Source organism: Erpetoichthys calabaricus, chromosome 7 (genome assembly GCF_900747795.2).
Source record: "Erpetoichthys calabaricus chromosome 7, fErpCal1.3, whole genome shotgun sequence".
Lineage (NCBI taxonomy): Eukaryota > Metazoa > Chordata > Cladistia > Polypteriformes > Polypteridae > Erpetoichthys > Erpetoichthys calabaricus.
Window position 1 is genome coordinate 147,046,728 of NC_041400.2, and position 19,817 is coordinate 147,066,544.

The 19,817-nt window shown below is 37.3% G+C and overlaps 1 protein-coding gene across 2 annotated transcripts in view; it reads left to right on the top strand.

Moving 5' to 3' along the window:
- Positions 1–19,817, top strand: part of ghra (growth hormone receptor a) — a 307,719-nt gene that overhangs the window by 244,222 nt on the left and 43,680 nt on the right. Inside the window, exon 3 of one of the 2 annotated variants that reach the window (XM_028805524.2) lies at positions 14,070–14,117. The exons of the other annotated variant lie outside the window; for it this stretch is intronic. Coding sequence (XP_028661357.1) covers positions 14,070–14,117 — 48 coding nt within the window. The remainder of the gene's footprint in view (positions 1–14,069; positions 14,118–19,817) is intronic. 2 annotated transcript variants of the gene reach the window in all.

Below are 19,817 nucleotides of genomic sequence, written 5' to 3' on the forward strand. Positions count from 1 at the left end.
GACTGTTTACATCTCTCATGTTTTTATGCTTGGCTTACCTCCTTTTTTATGTCTATATGCCATAGCCTCAGGGGTACTCAATTCTTGGGCATAAGCTCATGTCTCACTCCTTCACTGGTAAAACCTTGCTGATTGTGAAAATCACTCCTAAATACCCATCTACCTCACAAGCTGGATGTCATAAAGTTTGCACAGCTCAAAATACACAAAACTAAGGTTACACAAGTAAAGAAATTTGACTTCTTATTGCTAAAACTCAGTTCTTGTGAATTATCATGTTTTCTTTTAGAACAGCCTTGGAGACAAACTTGAAGTCTCCAGTACCCTGACATCTAACATCCATCCATCCATTTTCCAACCCGCTGAATCCGAACACAGGGTCACGGGGGTCTGCTGGAGCCAATCCCAGCCAACACAGGGCACAAGGCAGGAAACAATCCTGGGCAGGGTGCCAACCCACCGCAGGACACACACAAACACACCCACACACCAAGCACACACTAGGGCCAATTTAGAATCGCCAATCCACCTAACCTGCATGTCTTTGGACTGTGGGAGGAAACCGGAGCGCCCGAAGGAAACCCACGCAGACACGGGGAGAACATGCAAACTCCACGCAGGGAGGACCCGGGAAGCGAACCCAGGTCCCCAGATCACCCAACTGCGAGGCAGCAGCGCTACCCACTGCGCCTCCGTGCCGCCCGACATCTAACATCTCCTACCCAAACATCTGCAGAGCATGAACAATGTTCATCTACATCTCACATAAAATAATTAGACAGCAGAAACCAAGGCAATATTCACACTGCAGCTTAATTCTAGTTTTTCTGCTCATATGTAACCCATTTCTTTTTAGAGAAGTCAGACCTATGCAACTTGAATGTGATCTGTGTTTTAAACACTTGAATTGGGAATTGTCTGGAATTTAATATTGTTTTGTTTTGCTGGTTTTAACCTACACCATATTTCTTCATTGAAAATAAATTACAGTATAGACTAAACATAAGGAAGGTGGTGGACTAAGCATTTGGAATGACAGTCGCTAGCCACTACTTCCCAATTACCATGAATTTTCTGATGGACATGTTATGTAATTTCTGAGAGAGTCTTCAGGACAGACGTTGATATAAGTAATTGAATGCGCATCCACCTTGATGTTATTAATTTTGTCAAACCTGTTTTTCATTAAACTCCTCCATGTCTCTCTCTCACCAGTCCTGGTTCCATTCCTGTGTCTCCAGATAGATAGATAGATACTTTATTAATCCCAAGGGGAAATTCACAATTTCCATGTTTCTACATACAGATCTAGTAGTGATGACTGCACTCAGAGAAGCAGCTGCAATTCTTTTGATTTTCTGTTTCTTTTCTTGCCATCACTGTCATAAAATGATTTTGTTAATAATTTTTATAATGTTTTGCCATGTTTTGCATGGATCTATTGAATCTTTTTTTTTTTTTTAACATGAGGAATCTGAATTTGGTGTAAGATTTTGAAATTATTTAATTTAAAGTTCTGAAAATTATTTTGCTCCATTACGGATGACATTTGCTTTCCTTTATGAAGTGGTCATTTCCCGAGTGCCATCAATGGGATACGACTCCTAGTTGCCAGGGTTGTGGCCTTAGAGATCATTACTTCTCACGTTGTTTGTTCAGCAATTTAAAAGATTAGCTCTGACATCCATTTCCAGTCCGAAATTTATGGATAAAAACTACCTTTTGTTTGTGTTTCTTTTATTAAAGCTTTCTGTTGGTACTGATCTTTAGGCTCTTAAATTTTGAGTATGATTTTTTGATTCATGTTTTAGTTATGATGACTGTATCTTTATCCTCCCAGTTGCGACTTTGCTTTGTTTTTTGGCTACGTTTAATCTTCTGGTCCAACAAATTTTTAAACTGCTATTTCTACATCTCTAGCAGAACAATCACAAGTTCTTTAATGGATTTGCAGATTTCCTGTGCTGAAATCGACATAAAGTAAGGGCCGGTTTATACTTCACATTCAGAAAGTGTACATGCACGCATCATGGCTCACTTGCAGCATACATTTGACGCATCCTTTGAGCACATCCGCAGAAATTAACGTGACATGAGTTGCAGTACCAGCAAAAACTCGGGGAGGGGGGGTGTAGGGGGCACAGTGTGATCGATTCGGAACATGACGTCAGAGTCTCTGTTTACTATCAACATGTGACCAAAAGCCACTTTGCAGATCCTACAGGACTGATGTGTGTTGTTCGATGTTTGAAGAATGGTTTGATGTGGTGAAGCAAAATGCTGACATACAAATGCATTCGTGTTGCTTTTATATTCAATTTAAAAATTTCACATACCATCTTCTGTACTGTCGTTTGTTTTTTTGCACCTTTACAGCAGCGTATTTGAGCCACAGAGAAAAAAATTAAAGATACAATGAAAAGGTCTATTTTGTGATTTAAGTGGAAATTTTGGTTTTGGCTTTAATCTCAAAATGTCCATTTTAATCATTGAAGTAGACCATCATAAACTTCATCTTAAAACCAACCCAGTTGTTAATCGCTATGTGTTTCTGGGGCTTTCTCCTGAACTGACAGCAGCAGCAAGCAGCAATTGCCAAACAGAACAAATTACATTTATGATGTTCCAGCTCTCTGCACATTTAGAATCCTTAGATTTATACTTGATTTCACTTTCATGATGAAATGCATTAAAATATGTTTATTATATTGTACAGCGGCACGGTGGCTCGGTGTGTAGTGCTGCAGCCTCACAGTTAGGAGACTCGGGTTCACTTCCTGCATGGAGTTTGCATGTTCTCACCTTGTCTGTGTGGGTTTCCTCCGGTTTCCTCCCACAGTCCAAAGACAGGTTAGGTGCATTGGCGATCCTAAATTGTCCGTAGTGTGTACTTGGTGTGTGGGTGTGTGTGTGTGCGCCATGCAGTGGGCTGTCGCCCTGCCCGGGGTTTGTTTCCTGCCTTGCGCCCTGTGTTGGCTGGGATTGGCTCCAGCAGATCCCCGTGATAGGATATAGAGGGTTGGATAATGGATGGATATTTTACAGATAAATCGTTAACTTTGTTTAAATAATTACACATGTGGAGGCAGGGGCATGGTGGTGGAGCAGTAGCACTGCTGCCTGTCAGTAGGGAGTCACATCCCTGGTATTCCCTGTCTGGAGTCTGCATATTTTCCTGGTGGGTTTCCACAGTGTGCTCCAGTTTCCTTCCAAGGACTTGAAGGACTAGTGTATGTGTGTGCTTGTATTCACCTTTTAATGAGCTGATGCCCCATCCAGGGATTGTTTCTGCCTCGTGCCCAATGCTAGCTGGAATGGGCGCATCCCTGGATTGATGGATGCAATCATTAAACATCCTTTTCAGAAATATTGCGGCAAGGTGTCCTCAGAATTTAATGGATGTTTCAGGCAATTCACAACACAGGGAAGCCGAACTTTTTCTCATCGTGATGATGTCTCTTATTACCACCTAGTGGAATCTTCCAGATTTATGTAAAGTACGTGTGCAAGTTTGAACAGTACAACGCTTGCATAGCAGTAGCATCAGCTGGAGCACATGTTGCATGGCGTGAAGTATAAACCCGGCCTAATACAGTCAGCATGCTGTTGCTTTTTAGGATGGCCTATCACTGCAAGTCACACCTATCAGATGAAGGTATTTTTAATAATTTTGCACATGCATGGCACATTTAGGACAGCTTGCTTTATTTCTGATTGGTAAAAATGACCAATATTCCAGATGCAAATGGTGGAATACAGCTACGTCTTATAATAAAGAGTTAAATATCTGGTAGAGAAGGTTAGGCAGTTTTTAACTCACACTCTTACCATTTTGAGAAGATTTGACACCGTGCTTTTCTTAAAGTTTGCCTATTAAATGTTTGCCTTATGTTTTGAAATAGCAGTAAAGGTGATGCTTGATTTTAGTAAGAGGCAATTTAGTCATTACAGTCGTTAATGTGAAGTCTAACTAATGTGTTATAGATTCACTTTTTGTTAAAGTATTTGATATTTTATCTCGGCCATAACTACTTTTTTATTTTTTGAATCAAAGTTAGTCATATTCTATAAAGTTGTGTTGAGTTGAAGTAATTGTTAACAAAGTTCATACTTGTTCAGTTATTATATTCAGAAAGTGTTTTTTGAAATATTTCTTCAGATATGGGTGAGGCAGTAACAATTCCAACACACTCCTAATTATTTTAGTGAGTCCATCTGTAAGCAACTTGGATATGTTCACAAAAACTGCTCAATAAATAATTCAAGGCATAGACTTCAAACATATTTATGAGTGCAAATTAATGCAAAGAGAATGCAAGCTCCACTTAGGCAAAACCAGTCCAGGTCTGAGGTATAAAACCCCTCAATACAGTTGCCCTTAACCATTCAACAAATAAGAATGAATTGGGAACTATTTGTGATTCATCTGTGGAGAACTGCCTGACAGTGGGAAGAAAGGAAAGGTGTAAAGATTATCTTGTTAGACAACAAGACATATATAAATGTGTTAATCACAAACCAGTAGGAAAACACAGTGAATTGGCTTGTCTAACTGCAGAGGAGCATTAATAGCGAGTAGAAGGGCATGCTAACTGCTTGTGCATTTTATTTACTTCTTTTTTTTCCCTTTATCTGGAAACAAAATATTGCCAACAGAATACAACTCAATCAAACAAACAAGATTAATGTAGCAAATTCAACAGTATGCTTCAAATAAGTCCAAGAAAAAAGAACTCGCCATTTAGCTTCCACACAAAAAAAAAGAGTAATGCAAGTAGAGAGCTCCATCTAAAATAGTTAATTATACAGTATATGATATGGCAACAAGTACAGTAAAAAGTTAAGCACAGGCCCAGCTTATTTTAGAATTATATGAATTTACTAGCAAACATATGGATCTCCTTAGAGTCTGCAGCACTACGATTTCTCCTTTAATGTTTCAAGTGATGTGTTTGACGAGCAGGGGTGGGAGGGGATGTCAGTTTTGACCACCATGACTGAGGGCTGGGGTTTGATGGAGCAGAATGGATAACCAAGATGTAAGCCGGCACACAACTAAGAGTGCCAACAGTCAACAGCAAAAAACAGCACTTGCTAACCATTGAGCTTTGCTTCTTTGTTATGGTTCACCGAACATTCTCTTTCCATTTTACACTGTGATCATGTCTGTTTCTTCCTGTCCAGGATACTGCCCTTTCTTCAGTTATCTGTCCACCCTATTGGTTACTGGTGCTATTTGTGCAGCCTATCAATCACTTCTGTTGCGTCCTTCATTGACGTAACAATCGCTGTCAGCACAGTAATGAGCATGCATGTTAGTATAATATTAATAAGTTTCAACTATAAACAAGACATTTTTTGACAAATAAATAAACATGTTAAATCACCAAATTCCAATTAAATCTGCATTTTTTGAGATATTTTGTTTTTCTGTTGTAGAAGTGCATTTTACCCCTAGATATGGATGTATCAAAATGTTCTTTCTTAGCAGATACCTACTGACCTAGATGTTCCATCTTGGCAATTTTCTGTTAAGGAGTTAATCAATGAGTCAGCCAACTTTGCATTATATACACGATACAAGATTACGGAGCCTAATACCTTCTATAAAGACTCTGTAAAGAATAATCCCAGGTTAATCTAGTCTCATGTGAATTGTCATGTCAGAAAAGTTCTATTATTTCATGTAAACACAGCATTTCCCCCAGGATTTTAGAGTTTTTTACAGAGAAAATGGACACAGTCCACTCTGTATGACCCACATCAAACTGATTCATACCACATCAGTCAAGTGGACAAGTTTTTGGAAAAAGGAGCTCCAAACGCAGAATTCTTAACATGCTTGTAGCATTGTTAACTAAACAATCCACATTAACCTTCTAGATCTAGATGTTTAACACAACATGGTGTTGTGCTAAATTAATGAATAATGAATTCATTTATGAATTTGCAATAACAACTTTAATTTCTCAGTTTTAATTGTTCTCTCTTAGCATCTAAATTTCTTTGCTTCTTTTCTTGTTATGGTAAGGAGCGATAGTTAATAGCTGCAACATGTGTAACTATGTTGAGGTAACTATGTTGAGGTAACAACATTGCATAACTGTAAAACGTATACCTGTTTTGGTCATTTTTTCCAGACATATCTTCTGTGAATCCACGGTAAAAAATAACTGGCATTGTGTGGTAACGGTGACTTCCCAGACTTGAGTCCTGAAGGCTTATCTTGTCAGAATAGGTCTATAGCTGGTCATGTAGTGCTCACTTTCCCATAAGACATGGCAGGTCAAAAGTATGGTTTGCCACTCCTGAGGTGTAAATGCTTTTGTATTGCATGTAGGTAGTAATTCAGTGTAGTGTCATAGTTATTGCTGTTTTCATATCCAATGCCATGTTAAAGGAGTCTTTACATTTATTTATTTAGGGATGTATTGGCAGTATAAGCTGCAGCAGCTTATTGGTAGATAAACATCTGTTGGTAGACAGCATTTTAAAATTTGTTTCGTGACCCTGCTCCCTGTAGGTCCTTACATAGGACTTATCTAAGAACACAGTAAAATGTGCAAATTATACAGCACACTAACCGACAAGCAGCTATTTTCATGGGCAGTTGGAAAATTCACATTTTCAAACAAGCCAAATTTCAGCAGTTTCTTTCGTTTAAGTTCAAGGTGGTGCATCACAAAGTTAGTTGTGTAAGACAAGGCTCAAGTCAAAGGCACGACTCCTTGTCCTCACACCTGGCATTATAAAGTCGCATAGCTGAGGGCTGCTTTTTGACATTTTAAGGATGCTACTGATGCATAAAAATTACTACAAGGTGTGGCCTGTTGGCACCAAGTTAAGAAGTGGAATCCTTACTGTCAGAGTTAGAAGGAAATAAGTAAGTGGAAAAACAGCTGCCTGCAGTTTTGTCCCTGATGTGCTCTGAAATAGCTGCAAGATGTGAATGGGGATTTAATGAATTCTGTGAACATTTTGTGACAAGAAGGAAAACAGTAAGCTGGTCATAGCCATGTATGTTTCTTAGTAACATGCCACTTTCAAAGTCAATATAATTTTGGCAAACACTGCTCTGACATTCTCTGCATTTGAGTTTCCCAGCACCATATGGGTTTGTTTGAATTTCCACTGCAGTAGATAAAAATGTGTTTGCACTTGTAGTGAACATTTGCAGCTTGCATTCTAGTTTATACTGGAATTTTAAAAATAGCTTTGGATGTTTGAGGCAATCCCTGTTCTTGTTTCTTTTATGGAGGAACATAAATGGCTGTGATGGCAACATGGTAGCTCAGTAGGTAGCACTGCTGTCTCATGGACACAGTGTCTAGTGCTTGAATTGCAGAGCTAGAGCTGCAGTTTCTTCCTTTGTCTTCTTCTTCTTCTTTCGGCTGCTCCTGTTAGGGGTCGCCACAGCGGATCATCTTCTTCCATATCAGTTTCTTCCTTTGTCTGTGTGGGTTTTATTCCCTGTACTCAGGTTTTCCTTCCACTTCACCAGAGATGTGAACTCTGAATAGGGGAAAAATGACACAAGGTGAGATATATGGCTGCAACATCCTGTAATACAAAATGGCAAAAGAGCCCCTAAGAAATACGTAGAAAATGTATAGAAAGATTTATAGTAGAAAAAAAGTATAATATGCAGCCAACCCAAAATCTAGATGGTTTTCTCCAAAGTCACTCAGCCCTTAGGCTAGTCAGGTGTATATTTATTTATTGGATATTTGCATTTTCTGAGTTTTTATCTTTGTATTTATATGACTTTGGAACCATGAATAAATATTCTTTCTGTTATGTTAATTGGTGACTCGTGTGCCCTGTAAGTCTATATGCATGAAACTGGTCTGTTTATCTCCAACTGCCACTTGGACTTTATCCAGTAGCAAAATGGCATTGTACCATCATTATAATATTAAATGCTTCAGTTTAAGACTCGAGGAGAGGAAAACATATTAAAGAAATTAATCTATCCAGAGTCCAGAACAGACCTGCGTACCTTGGTACTTCAGTTTACCTCTGACGCCCCTGTTATTTTAATTGATGATTTTAAATTGTTGTTAGGAGTGAGTTTGAGTGTCTTGTAAGTATAAATGTGCTCTGCAGTGACCTGGACTCACTGCCTGTCCAATGTTGCTTCTCCTTTACCTTATTTTGCATTTTTATTTCATTAATTGTCCACAACATTTTTTTCTTTGCTTAATTATTTGCAACTAATACATATTTATCTAATTTAAAAGTTATTCTCTTTAGAAAGTAGTGGTTAAGGCTTTGGACTTCAAACCCTGAGGTTGTGGGTTCAGATCCTGATACTGACACTGTGAGACTATGAGCAAGTCACACCACTGGCCTGTGCTCCAACTGGAAAAGCATAAAAACTGGAATCAATTAATATCGTCAATTGCATTGGATAAAGATGTCAGGCAAAAAATATGTAATACCAGAGTAGTACTAGGGTGTTGTACAGTGTTAGCTATCCTGAATTTAGTGAAAAGCCAAGCAAAATGACACCTTTTATTGGCTAACTAAAAAGATTACAATATGCAAGCTTTCGAGGCAACTCAGGCCCCTTCTTCAGGCAAGATGTAATACAGAGACTGGAGTTCCCTGAGTTTATATACACACTCTAGGACAAGAAACAACATTGGTAAATCTTTAAATGAGAAATCTGAAATGTAAAAAAATAATAGGTTCATTCAGGCTAGGGTTAATTTATCAAGAGAGAGAAGAACAATGTATGGTCAAGATCTTTCTTGTCCTAGAGTGTGTATATAAACACAGGGAACTCCAGTCTCTGTATTACATCTTGCCTGAAGAAGGGGCCTGAGTTGCCTCGAAAGCTTGCATATTGTAATCTTTTTAGTTATAAAAGGTGTCATTTTGCTTGACTTTTCACTAAAAGCAGAGTAATAAGTCAGAATTTATTACATACACACAATTTACCTAAACATTATTTTATGGTGTTTATAAAATATAAAAATACTTCTGTTTCAATTTTTTCTACTACATTTTTTATACAGGGCAATTCAAAATGAAAGAGCAGATTTCAAAAATTTATTTCAAACAAACTGTATAAGACAGAAACACATTCCGCACATCACTAGATAAAGGAAAGTTCAAAGTTTGAACCTATGGTCCTTGAGGTGGCATTCACTCAACATGAGCACCGTGTGTAGTGCAACAAACGTTAAAACGGTAGACCATTTCTTGGCACACACGAGTCAACTGGTCCCTAGTTACTGAATTCACAGCTTCCTTAATTTGATGTTGCAAATCTTGAAGATTAGTGGGCATAGGTGGAGCAAACACTCTTTCTTTAGATCAGTGTTTCCCAAACGCGGTCCTGGGGACCCCCTGTTGCTGCAGGTTTTTGTTCCAACTGGATTCCTAATCAGTGACAACACCTGATAGCACTGATCTCATTTAATTAGCTGGTATTTTTTTTTCTTTTATTCGACATTCAGAAAAGCATAGCAGCATGATTTTTACATTCATAAGATATTCAGAAATATTTCTGCTTTTGCTATAGATTTAAATGCTTAACTCTCTTTTGTTGATTTCATTATACTTTGCCCTTTCTCTGTGTAGTTTTTCCCCCTTCGTTGTATCTTAATGATGACAATTAAAAATGAGCAGACATGCTGGCAAACAACACTGAATAATCAAAAGCTGCAACTACTTTAGAGTCAGACCCACTAATTAGTAAATAATGGATTCATTAAACAATTAGAAGACCTAGAAAAGTAGAATGAAAATCAAGATGAAAATACTATATAACTGCTTGGTACATTTTAATATTTTTTTTTTTAGCAAACTTAGTTTTCTAATTTCTATATTGTTCCCTAAACACAGAACTTGGGAAATATCAGTTCACTTAATTAGCCCAGGAGTTCAATTAAAAACAGAAGCTGGTTGGAACAAAAACCTGCAGCCACAGGGGGTCCCCAGGACCGAGTTTGGGAAACACTGCTTTAGATAGATAGATAGATAGATAGATAGATAGATAGATAGATAGATAGATAGATAGATAGATAGATAGATAGATAGATACTTTATTAATCCCAAGGGGAAAGTCACATACTGCAGCAGCAGCATATTGATATAGATAAAAAGTGCAGGCGGTAAGGTCTGGAGACCTGGGAGGCCATAGACAATGAGCAAGATCTTGTTGTCCACCTCTTCCAATCCATTGTCCTGGAATGGTGTCTCTCAGGTAACGCCGGACCTCCATGTAGAAATGCTACTATACTATAAACGAGAAACACCGCTCGGTGGCATTCACTGGTACTATTAGGTGGGCTTTTAAACTTCTTATACTGTATCTAGTGATGTGCGAAATGTGTTTCTGTCTTATACAGTTTGTTTGAAATAAATTTTTGAAAACTGCTCTTTCATTTTAAATAAACAGCAATGAGTGAAGGTACTAACTTCTAAGTTTTTTTTTCCCTTCAATGGGTAAAACACAAGTTTCATCTTTGTAGTGTGAAAAGTTTAAAGTCACTGAGATGTTAAAAAAATAATTTTGTAAGGCTACCATCACCACCTAAAAAAAGTATACACCCCTTGGAAGTTTTCATATTTTATTGTTATTGTTAAGGATTTAATTTGCCTTTTTGACACTGATCGACAGAAAAAAAGGCTCATGATTGTCAAATTGAAAACAGATCTGCAAAGTGATCCAAATTATTTATGAATATAAAACGGGCTGTCCACAAAAACTGAGAGGGCATCCAAGAAGATCAGTGAGGGAGACCACCAAGAAACCAGTGATAACTCTGAAGGACTTACAAGCTACATTAACTAAGATTGAAGAGACTGTGCAGCAACTGTTGTCCAGGTATAAAACAATCGATTGTCTTAGTGTTCACTCCCTTCAAGTCAGTATTTAGTAGATGTGCGTTGGACAGCCTTAAGTCTGTGTGCACAGGTTTCTGTAATCATTGAAAAGCATTTTTTTTCTCATTTGTCCTTGCAAAACTGCTCAAGTTCTGTAAGGTTACATGGGGATTGTGACTGTTTCAAGCCTAGCCACAAATTCTCAATTTGATGGTGATCTGGACTGTGACTCGGCCACTTCAGGGCATTAACATTGTTGTTTTTAAGCCATTCTTGTGTAGCTGTGGCTTTATGCTTGGAGTTGTTGTCGTGCAAGAAAACAGATCATCTTCCATGGCACAAGTTACTTGCAGACCACTTAAAGTTGTCTTCCAGGATTTCCTTGTATTTTGCTTCATTCATTTTATCCTCTACCCAGTGTTGCCTCCAGAAAAAAAAAATTAAGAAAGGGGATCAGACTGGGGGTTTTGGAGGGGACAAACCGAAATTAGTAGCTTAGATAAATTTAATGTGTGCATCTGTCTAGTTATAAAGTTGCTGATGGCAGTAATGGTTGTCATTAATTAACATGTTCATTGCCAACTTAAATGTAGTCCAATTAAATAATTTAGATAAATGATATACTACATCATTTACATTACAAAATTATTGGTCCTTTTAAATTGAATTCAAACTAGCATCACATTATGGAACTCCATTATACATATAATTATGAATTCTAAATAAAAATATTCAAAGGCATACCAAAGAACATGAATGGTACATTATTCTCATTACCACAATATGCCAGTTTTAGGTTTGAATTCTTAATTGGGTATTTAGGCATATTTATCATAAAAAAAATTAGCTTGCAGTTCAATATAAATTTTGTCCACTGTTGCTTTTTGACATTTATATTTACAAAGATTAATTTTTACCTTCCTTTAATTTGCACTTAATACCACAAATGAATCAGTCTTTCATTACTCATAGTGTATCTTAAATAAGTCTTTATAAGCTTTAGTACTGAAAAACTACACTCATAAGCTGCAGTTCTAACAGGTAAAGGAAGAGCAATCTTTCAAAGTTTAAACCACTTGTAAAATGCTTTCTTATAAGGTTCAAGACACCAATGGAGTAAAGTTGTGTTTTTTAAGCCCACTGGATGTTTTCCTCTCAAGTGTTCTCTGCTCTGCTCTGTCTTTCAACATTTCTTCCTCCTCATTCTTCTCACCTTCACCTGTCACTGAAGTAAGATATCTGTCGATCTTGTTTTCATTTTGTTATTTGTTTTAACATTGTGTCTACCTAAATTAATTCATTGTGTTAAACCTAAAATAATCATGACTCACTACAAATATACAATTTTTAACTTTTATATCATTTATCCATCCATCCATTTTCCAACCCGCTGAATCTGAACACAGGGTCACGGGGGTCTGCTGGAGCCAATCCCAGCTAACACAGGGCACAAGGCAGGGAACCAATCCTGGGCAGGGTGCCAACCCACCGCAGGACACACACAAACACACCCACACACCAAGCACACACTAGGGCCAATTTAGAATCACCAATCCACCTGACCTGCATGTCTTTGGACTGTGGGAGGAAACCGGAGCGGCCGGAGGAAACCCACGCAGACACGGGGAGAACATGCAAACTCCACGCAGGGAGGACTGTATATCATTTAGCATCATTATAAACTTTTAATCGAGAAGGAGAGTTTTTATTAGTACTAGATATACTGTATAACTCAGGTCACTTTTGAAAACGTGGATGAGGACCAACTAATTTGTCAGGCTAAACATCAATGATGTTTATCATCTACAACCTACAAACTTCATTCAAAAATATGGCCATGGCAGTACATCAGGGCCAGAGAACAAAAGGCTTAATGTGCCTGTCAGACATTGGTACTAAATGGTGAAAACCAGGGCTGTCAATCGCAGCAAACAAAACAACTAGCTACTTTACATTCTAATAACCTTATAGGGAATAAAACTTAACAAGAGGGGAAAACAGATTTGCAAAAGAAATATTCACCCATGAAAATAGAACCACTTCAAGATTCCAGCACACATCAAACTCTTGTAAACATTTCAGTTCAAGTGCAACATGAACTTAACAGAAGGGAGAAAAACAAACTACACACTTCTGTAAAAGTCCCCATGTTAAATAAGTGAGTCAAGTTTGGCTGTTGGGGGGGGCACAATTTTCTGGGGGACCATGACCACCAACTCCCAAGTCAAAAGACTTCTAGAGCCTGCTGCAGAGAAGCTTCTTCCAGCTGACTTCAGAGTCCCCCACGTGTCTTCTGAGAAACTCTAGCCGAGATAGCAAGTGCATTTTTTTTTTTAACAGTGACGTCTGCCTTGCCACTCTGCCATAAAGCTGCAATTGGTGAATCAGTTGTATGCACAGACTTGCCAATGTCATTCACTGTAGGTTGCAACTTCTTCAGTGTTCTCATAGGTCTCTTGGATGCCTCCCTCACTGGTTGTCTTCTTGAATGATCACTCAGTGTTTATGGACGGCCTGTTCTAGGCAGATTTAAAGCATAGCCATACTCTTTCTATTTATTAGTGATTGATTTAACTGGTCTTCAAAGAATATTCAGTCACTTGGATATTTTCTTTTATCTATCCCCTGACGTGTGCTTTTCAATCACCTTTTCATGGAGTTGCTTGGAGTGTTCTTTTGTCTTCATTGTGTAGCTTAGGCCACCATATTGACTCACCACAAGTTGGACCTTTCAAGATAAGGTGTGTTTATACTAGAATCAATTGAAACTACTGACTACAGTCAGGTGATCTCCATTGAACTACTTATGTAACTTCTGAAACCAATTGGCCGCACTAGTGATTAATTTGTTCTGACATATTAGAGGGGGTGAATATCAATTATTTTGTGCTTTATCCTTGCAGTTAATTTAGACCACTTTGCATTGGTCTGTTTTCACTTTAATGTCAAAGAATCTTTCTGTTGATCAGTGTCAAAAAAGCCACAATCCAATGTAATTCAATATTGCAAGTATACACTGTAAAAACTTCAAAGTGGATACTTTTAAGTTGGTTGTCTCATGTATACCTGATACCTGCCGTTAGCTTGGCCACCTGAATGTTGACCATGCTTTCTGAGGCCAATATAAATTCAAAGAAATTTGCAAACCATTTTCACTCATGATAAAATGTTTAATATTAAGAATGGGACTTTTCCCCACCTTTTCTAATCATTCTGCCAATGTCTTTCTTCAGATGCAGATAAGCTCTTGGATGTGATAAATTTCACCACGAACATCCCAAGTAAGTTGCTTTTTAGCACTTTTTGCCTGTAATGTTTTCATCATGTTTGCATGCCTCCTCCTCTCCAACTTCTTTGTACTCTTCTTGTGCATGCAATGTCACATGTATAATGAGAATAAATAATTAATTGAAGAATGTGCTAACTGTCCTTTGGGAGAGTCTCTGGTTAATGTCGGCCTGTCTTATCCAACTACTACCCTGGTATCTCTAACAGTCTGCCAAGTTTGTATAGAGGGGATTTCTTAAGGGAACAAAGAATTTACCCAATCAGAAAATAGGAGAAAATTACTAGACTGTGTGTAGTCACTGGCCAGGTCATACTTGGTTCATTTCGACATCTCCTGTAGAGGGAATGTTTCTTATGTGCCTTTTCTTGAAAGGTTGCAGTGAACTGTTTCTTAAAGAGAAAGTCAAATGCCTAGCAGATTATCATGCCAGTTGTATTTAACATTCAAGGAACTGTAGACATCCACAGTAGTAGATATGTTTTTAGTATACAAAATTGCTAAATTATAGATTGCAATATTCTATAATGCTGACATTCTGACAATTTCTGTACTCTTTAAGGAACACATTGCTTCCTCATGTGAACCCATTGAATATTTTACTCCACGGTAAACTTCATTAATTAACAATAAGATATATATTTGGTAATGTGTGCTAAAAGTAAGACCAGATAGAAATAAACATATCTAGTCAACCAACGAAAAATGAAAAGCCTTACTTTCATACAATATATAGTCATCCCTCACCTATCGCGGGGGTTACGTTCCAGAGCCCCCTGCGATAGGTGAAAATCCGCGAAGTAGCGACCTATATTTATTTTATTATTTATACATATTTTAAGGCTTTATAAACTCTTCCCACACTCTTATAAACCTTTCTCACTCTCTTGTTAACCTTTCCCACGCTCTTATAAACACTTCCCATGCTCTTAAACACTTTCTACATTCTTAAACACCGCAGACCAACACTGCACACTGCATGCAGCGATCAGACGTCGATGTGTCTGCACTCGCTTTGTGAAGGGGGGCAGCTGAACTCACGCTGAGCAGAAATGGACTTTGTGCTGCTTCTGCCAAAAAGCCTGCTTGTCGCTCTGCGCTTTCGGAAGGAGGAGGAGGAGTGGGGGTGTGTGAGGGCTGAACACACGTTCGCTCAAACCCCCATCCCCGGAGGCGCAGTACGCTCCTGCCACTTCGCATTGTCAAGGGGGTGGGGAGCTGAATGAACGCTAAGGAGAAGTGGACTTTGTGCTGGCTTTGTGCTGCTTGTACATTACCTATTTTCCTGTCTCACTGTCTTGTCTTGCGTGAAGTTAAAATGTTTTATAATAGTAAGATGTTACTCATATCCTTAGCCCGACATCCACATATCATATGTGTTAACAAAGTGTGTTTTATAAGTTTACATGTGTTTAAAGCATGTGGGATGGGTATTTTAAGGCTTAAACTATAAAAATGTTTATTTATATGGTCTTTCTATATCGCGGATTTTCTCCTGTTGCTGATGGGTCTGGAACATAACTTCCGCGATAGACGGGCAATCACTTGTATTTAAAAACCTGCGAAGTCGTGAATCCGCGAAAAGTGAACCACGAAGTAGCGAGGGATTACTGTATATGGAAAATTAATTCATGTGTTTTTATCAATGCATAAAGTAAACCAAAGAAAGACGAAAATCCTTAATTCCATTCAATATATGTGAAAATTTGATTCATGTGTTTTTATCAAAGTAATCTGTAGTAGATAATCACTCTTTACTGTTAAACAACATAGCAAAGTTAAAAATGTTCTCTTTTATCATATTATTTTTACTGTGTGTGGCAGATTATATTGCTTTTCAGTCAGGTTAAATGGAATTTAAGTTAGTGAAGATGAGCAGGATAATTATGCATTAGTAGTGGGCAATATACCAGTTGATTCAGTATATTGGATGAAATTCATCATCTGGTATAGACTTTGAGAAAATAGCTTTATTGGTTTGGTAAAAATGATTGAAAAACATAAAACATGCATGCAAAAGGAAACGAGAAATGTGATATTGTGTTGGTGTACAGGTGCCACAAGCGTAATATGCACAGCCTAATATGTGAACTTAACATAATAAGTGAGCCAACCCCTTTATGTGTATTTCCCAGAGTGCTTAGTGTTTCAACCTGATTGGATAGTCAATGGAAACAGGCAGGGAGAAGAAGCAGACATGTCTTGTGCTGTGTTTGCTTGGCAGAGGTGGTGTGAGTGAGTGAGCTAGTTAGAGAGAATGAAGCTATACATTTATCAGTTCATTAGAACACTGGAACAATCTTGACAAGAAAGGGCCATTCAGTTCAGCAGTCGTATCCACTTAATCAAGTTTAAAATAGGAAAATACCTGTAGTCAAATCTGTTTAAGTAATAGAACATTCGCTATTAAAAGCTATTAGACCAGGGACTGAGTGTTTTTGATTCATGGTTTTTGGATTAAATTTTTGTCATTTTGACATTTTTTTCCTAATCATTTTTTGTGTTTTCAACCTCTACCTGATAAACTACCATTCTTTTCTCTTAACTTGGTAGAGTGTCTATTTCCCAGTTTGTATTTCACTGCTTGTAGTTTCCTCTATGCCAAATCTTAACAAGTTGTATCTTTAATGTGCGTATTTCCAAAAACATAGCTAGTACTATTAAATATAGAATACTCTGTAAAACAAATCATGTAGAATATTTGGAAGGTACAGCATTTATCACAAAAATCATTCAGTATACTAAAAAACCAAAAAAGAAACTTTTCTTGAAACTTGTTAACGACAGTCAGGACTCAGACTGAAGTGATCATCAGGCTCTATTCCCAAATAGTTATATGTTGTGACTCAATTAGATAGCTTTCCATTTATTAAAGTAGGTAAGATTGTGTTTTCATTCCACATTTAAAAGAGCCCATAGGGTTTGGCTTTATTAAAATATTAGTGTGCGTCTGGATTGCTTTAGAGAAGCCAAAAGCATATTTAATAATGAGAGTTGTCCAGAGCACCTCTATGCAAGTATAAATTTGGCTGCTTTTTGAAAAGAATTTCTGGCTTTAAAGAGATAAGCACACCAAAGAATTCAAATTCGGTGGTTAGTGTAATAGTGAATAGGTAGAAAGGTCATGGTATATAAGAATGTTAGTTAAAGGTTTTAATTTTAGCACTCTGGATATGGTTATTTTTTTAATTGTTGTACTTTATTCCGGGTTCTTTAAGAAGTATAAGAAGGAATTACTCAGTTTCACATTGCTTGTTTACATTTTTCTTTTTGGATGTCGATAGCTGATGGTGTGCTCATCTTCCCTGTTCAAGTTAACTTTTGCTACAATACAATGTTGTTTTTAGGTGCCCAGCTGCACGGTATATGACATTTTTTTAGCCAAGTTTAAAAGTGTGATCATCTGAACTTTGTTGAAAATAAAGAGAAGGCTATTGAGGATAAAAATGTATTTCTTAAGCAAGTCAGTCACAGGAATTTGCAATTCTGACCTTTGCCAGTTTAGTAACTTTGAGTTTTAACCTCATTCTTATGGTTACAACACTACTGTCTTACAAGGAATCCATGCCACCCACCAAAAACCTAACATGCTCAGTTTAAGGAATTATATTTTAGATGCTGCCATGTTGTTGCACATTTTTCTTGAACTGTGTCAACTTGCATGTATTTAAAAAAAGATGCCTGTCTTCTTCCTTGGTATATTCAAGTATTTTATTTGTTTTCTTTTGTATTATAGTTCACAGTATCACATGGACCTTTACATTCACAACAGAGTTTGTAGACGTCCTGTTAATCTCTCTCTCTCTCACTGATATGCAAATCAATAATAGAAGGCGTTCACTTAATTTGGGACAGGAAATAATTCATTTCTAATCTGAAAAAAAGAAGCAAGAAAAACAACTCTGTGACAAGTAGCAATGTATAACCCTGCCAGATGCCATATACTGAATACACAAGGCTAAGCAGGAAGCTCAGCAAAATTCCAGATATACATGTGTAAATCCATATCACAGCATTCAAAAAATACAAATGTCATCGGATGACTCGCCAGTTAAGAGATGCCCGCAGGGCGATTGGCTTCCTTTTAGCAGATGGCCAGATAAGCTCCCAGAGGTAGCTGTTTGAATGTGAAGAATGTAAACTTTCAGATGCGACATCGTAAGAGTGTACTTGATTACATTTGCTAGATCTCATGTTTATCTGTTTTCAGTGTTGCAGCTCCCACAGTTTGATCACTATTCTAGAGGTAAGCATCCACCTTCTTCTTTCATAGGGAGTTTGGGACATGATCGTCAGGGCTTCTTATTCTTGTGGTGGAGATTCTGATTCATATTGGTGAGCCGTGTCATAAAGAAATTACTTTATAAATAATAGTCTCTTGCAATTTAGGTTTGTACCAGAGCATACCAATTCTCAACATGAGATAGGGCAGAGGCTCCGTTTGTAAGAAAATTAATTGATCGGGGCACTGGCCACACTTTTCTTGGTCAATTTTTCCAGTCATAAGTTCATATTTGTTAGGCCTCCAGCTGTTTTTTTTGAGTACAGAGAACTTTTCTGGCATCAATTTCAGCAACATATTTTAGTGCAAACTGTAAAAGAGGTGAACAGCGCAAGGACAAGACAAGAAGCAATATTAAACTAATGTAATGTATGATGGGGTTTAAAAAGAGTGATTAAAAATATAGATGGTAAATGAAATCCAAGAAACTGATCAAACAAGATGTTTTTATTATTTCAATTAGTAAATTGCTATTTTGGTGTTATATGTTGTCTGCTCATTTAAGTGTCTCTTTAATAAAGTGTCTCTTTAATAAACTTATTATTCTGATTGACAGTTGCTTAAGATGTTTGTCAGGTTTCTGGCATATGTTTTAAAATTTGAAGTGCTTTTTATAAAAGCTAAATCATCCTTTTAGTACCAATGAACTTGTTTTTAATTTAATCATTAATGTAACACTTGATCCCTTGTCATGTAAAGTTTCATTGTTAAAGTAAAAAAAGAGGGAAAAATAGCATTGTAAGACATGACATGAGGAGTACATGCAAATTCCACAAAGACAGTGATAAGGCTCAGGAACAAAACCCATGACACAGGATCCATGAAACTGTATCAATGAAGTGATCAGAATTGATCATTTTGCCCTTTTGTCTAGTTCATTTTTCTACTTTCACATGGCTTTGAAATTGAAGCATTTGTTTTCCCCATTTGTATTGATAATGTTTGTGTGATGGATTGTTTTGCTGAGTTGGTGGCCGTTATCTAATTATATACTGTTGGCACTATGCTTTATTTTGTTGTAAAACAGCTGTAAAAGGTGTTATATAAAAGAAATAATGAAAAAGCACTTGCTTTTTTTAGGAGTATTTTTACCTCCTGCCAGGATTTCATTTTCTAGGCAAACAGGTGTGTGTTAATTTGCTGTCTCTAAATAATTGACGTAGATTGTTGTATTCTATTCATAGTGTTCATTACAGCTTACTTTATGTAGCATCACATGTTCAGATTTATTAAACATATATGTATTCATAATTTCATGTAAATACATAGATTGGTACTTGCCCGTTATTATGAATGATTAAATCTGAAATGCACTCTGTCCGTCCGTCTGTCCGTCCGTCCGTCTATGTAGCTAGCTATCCACTTTTCACTTGGATAATGGATGGTTGGATGGATTTGTCTAACCTGCTATAT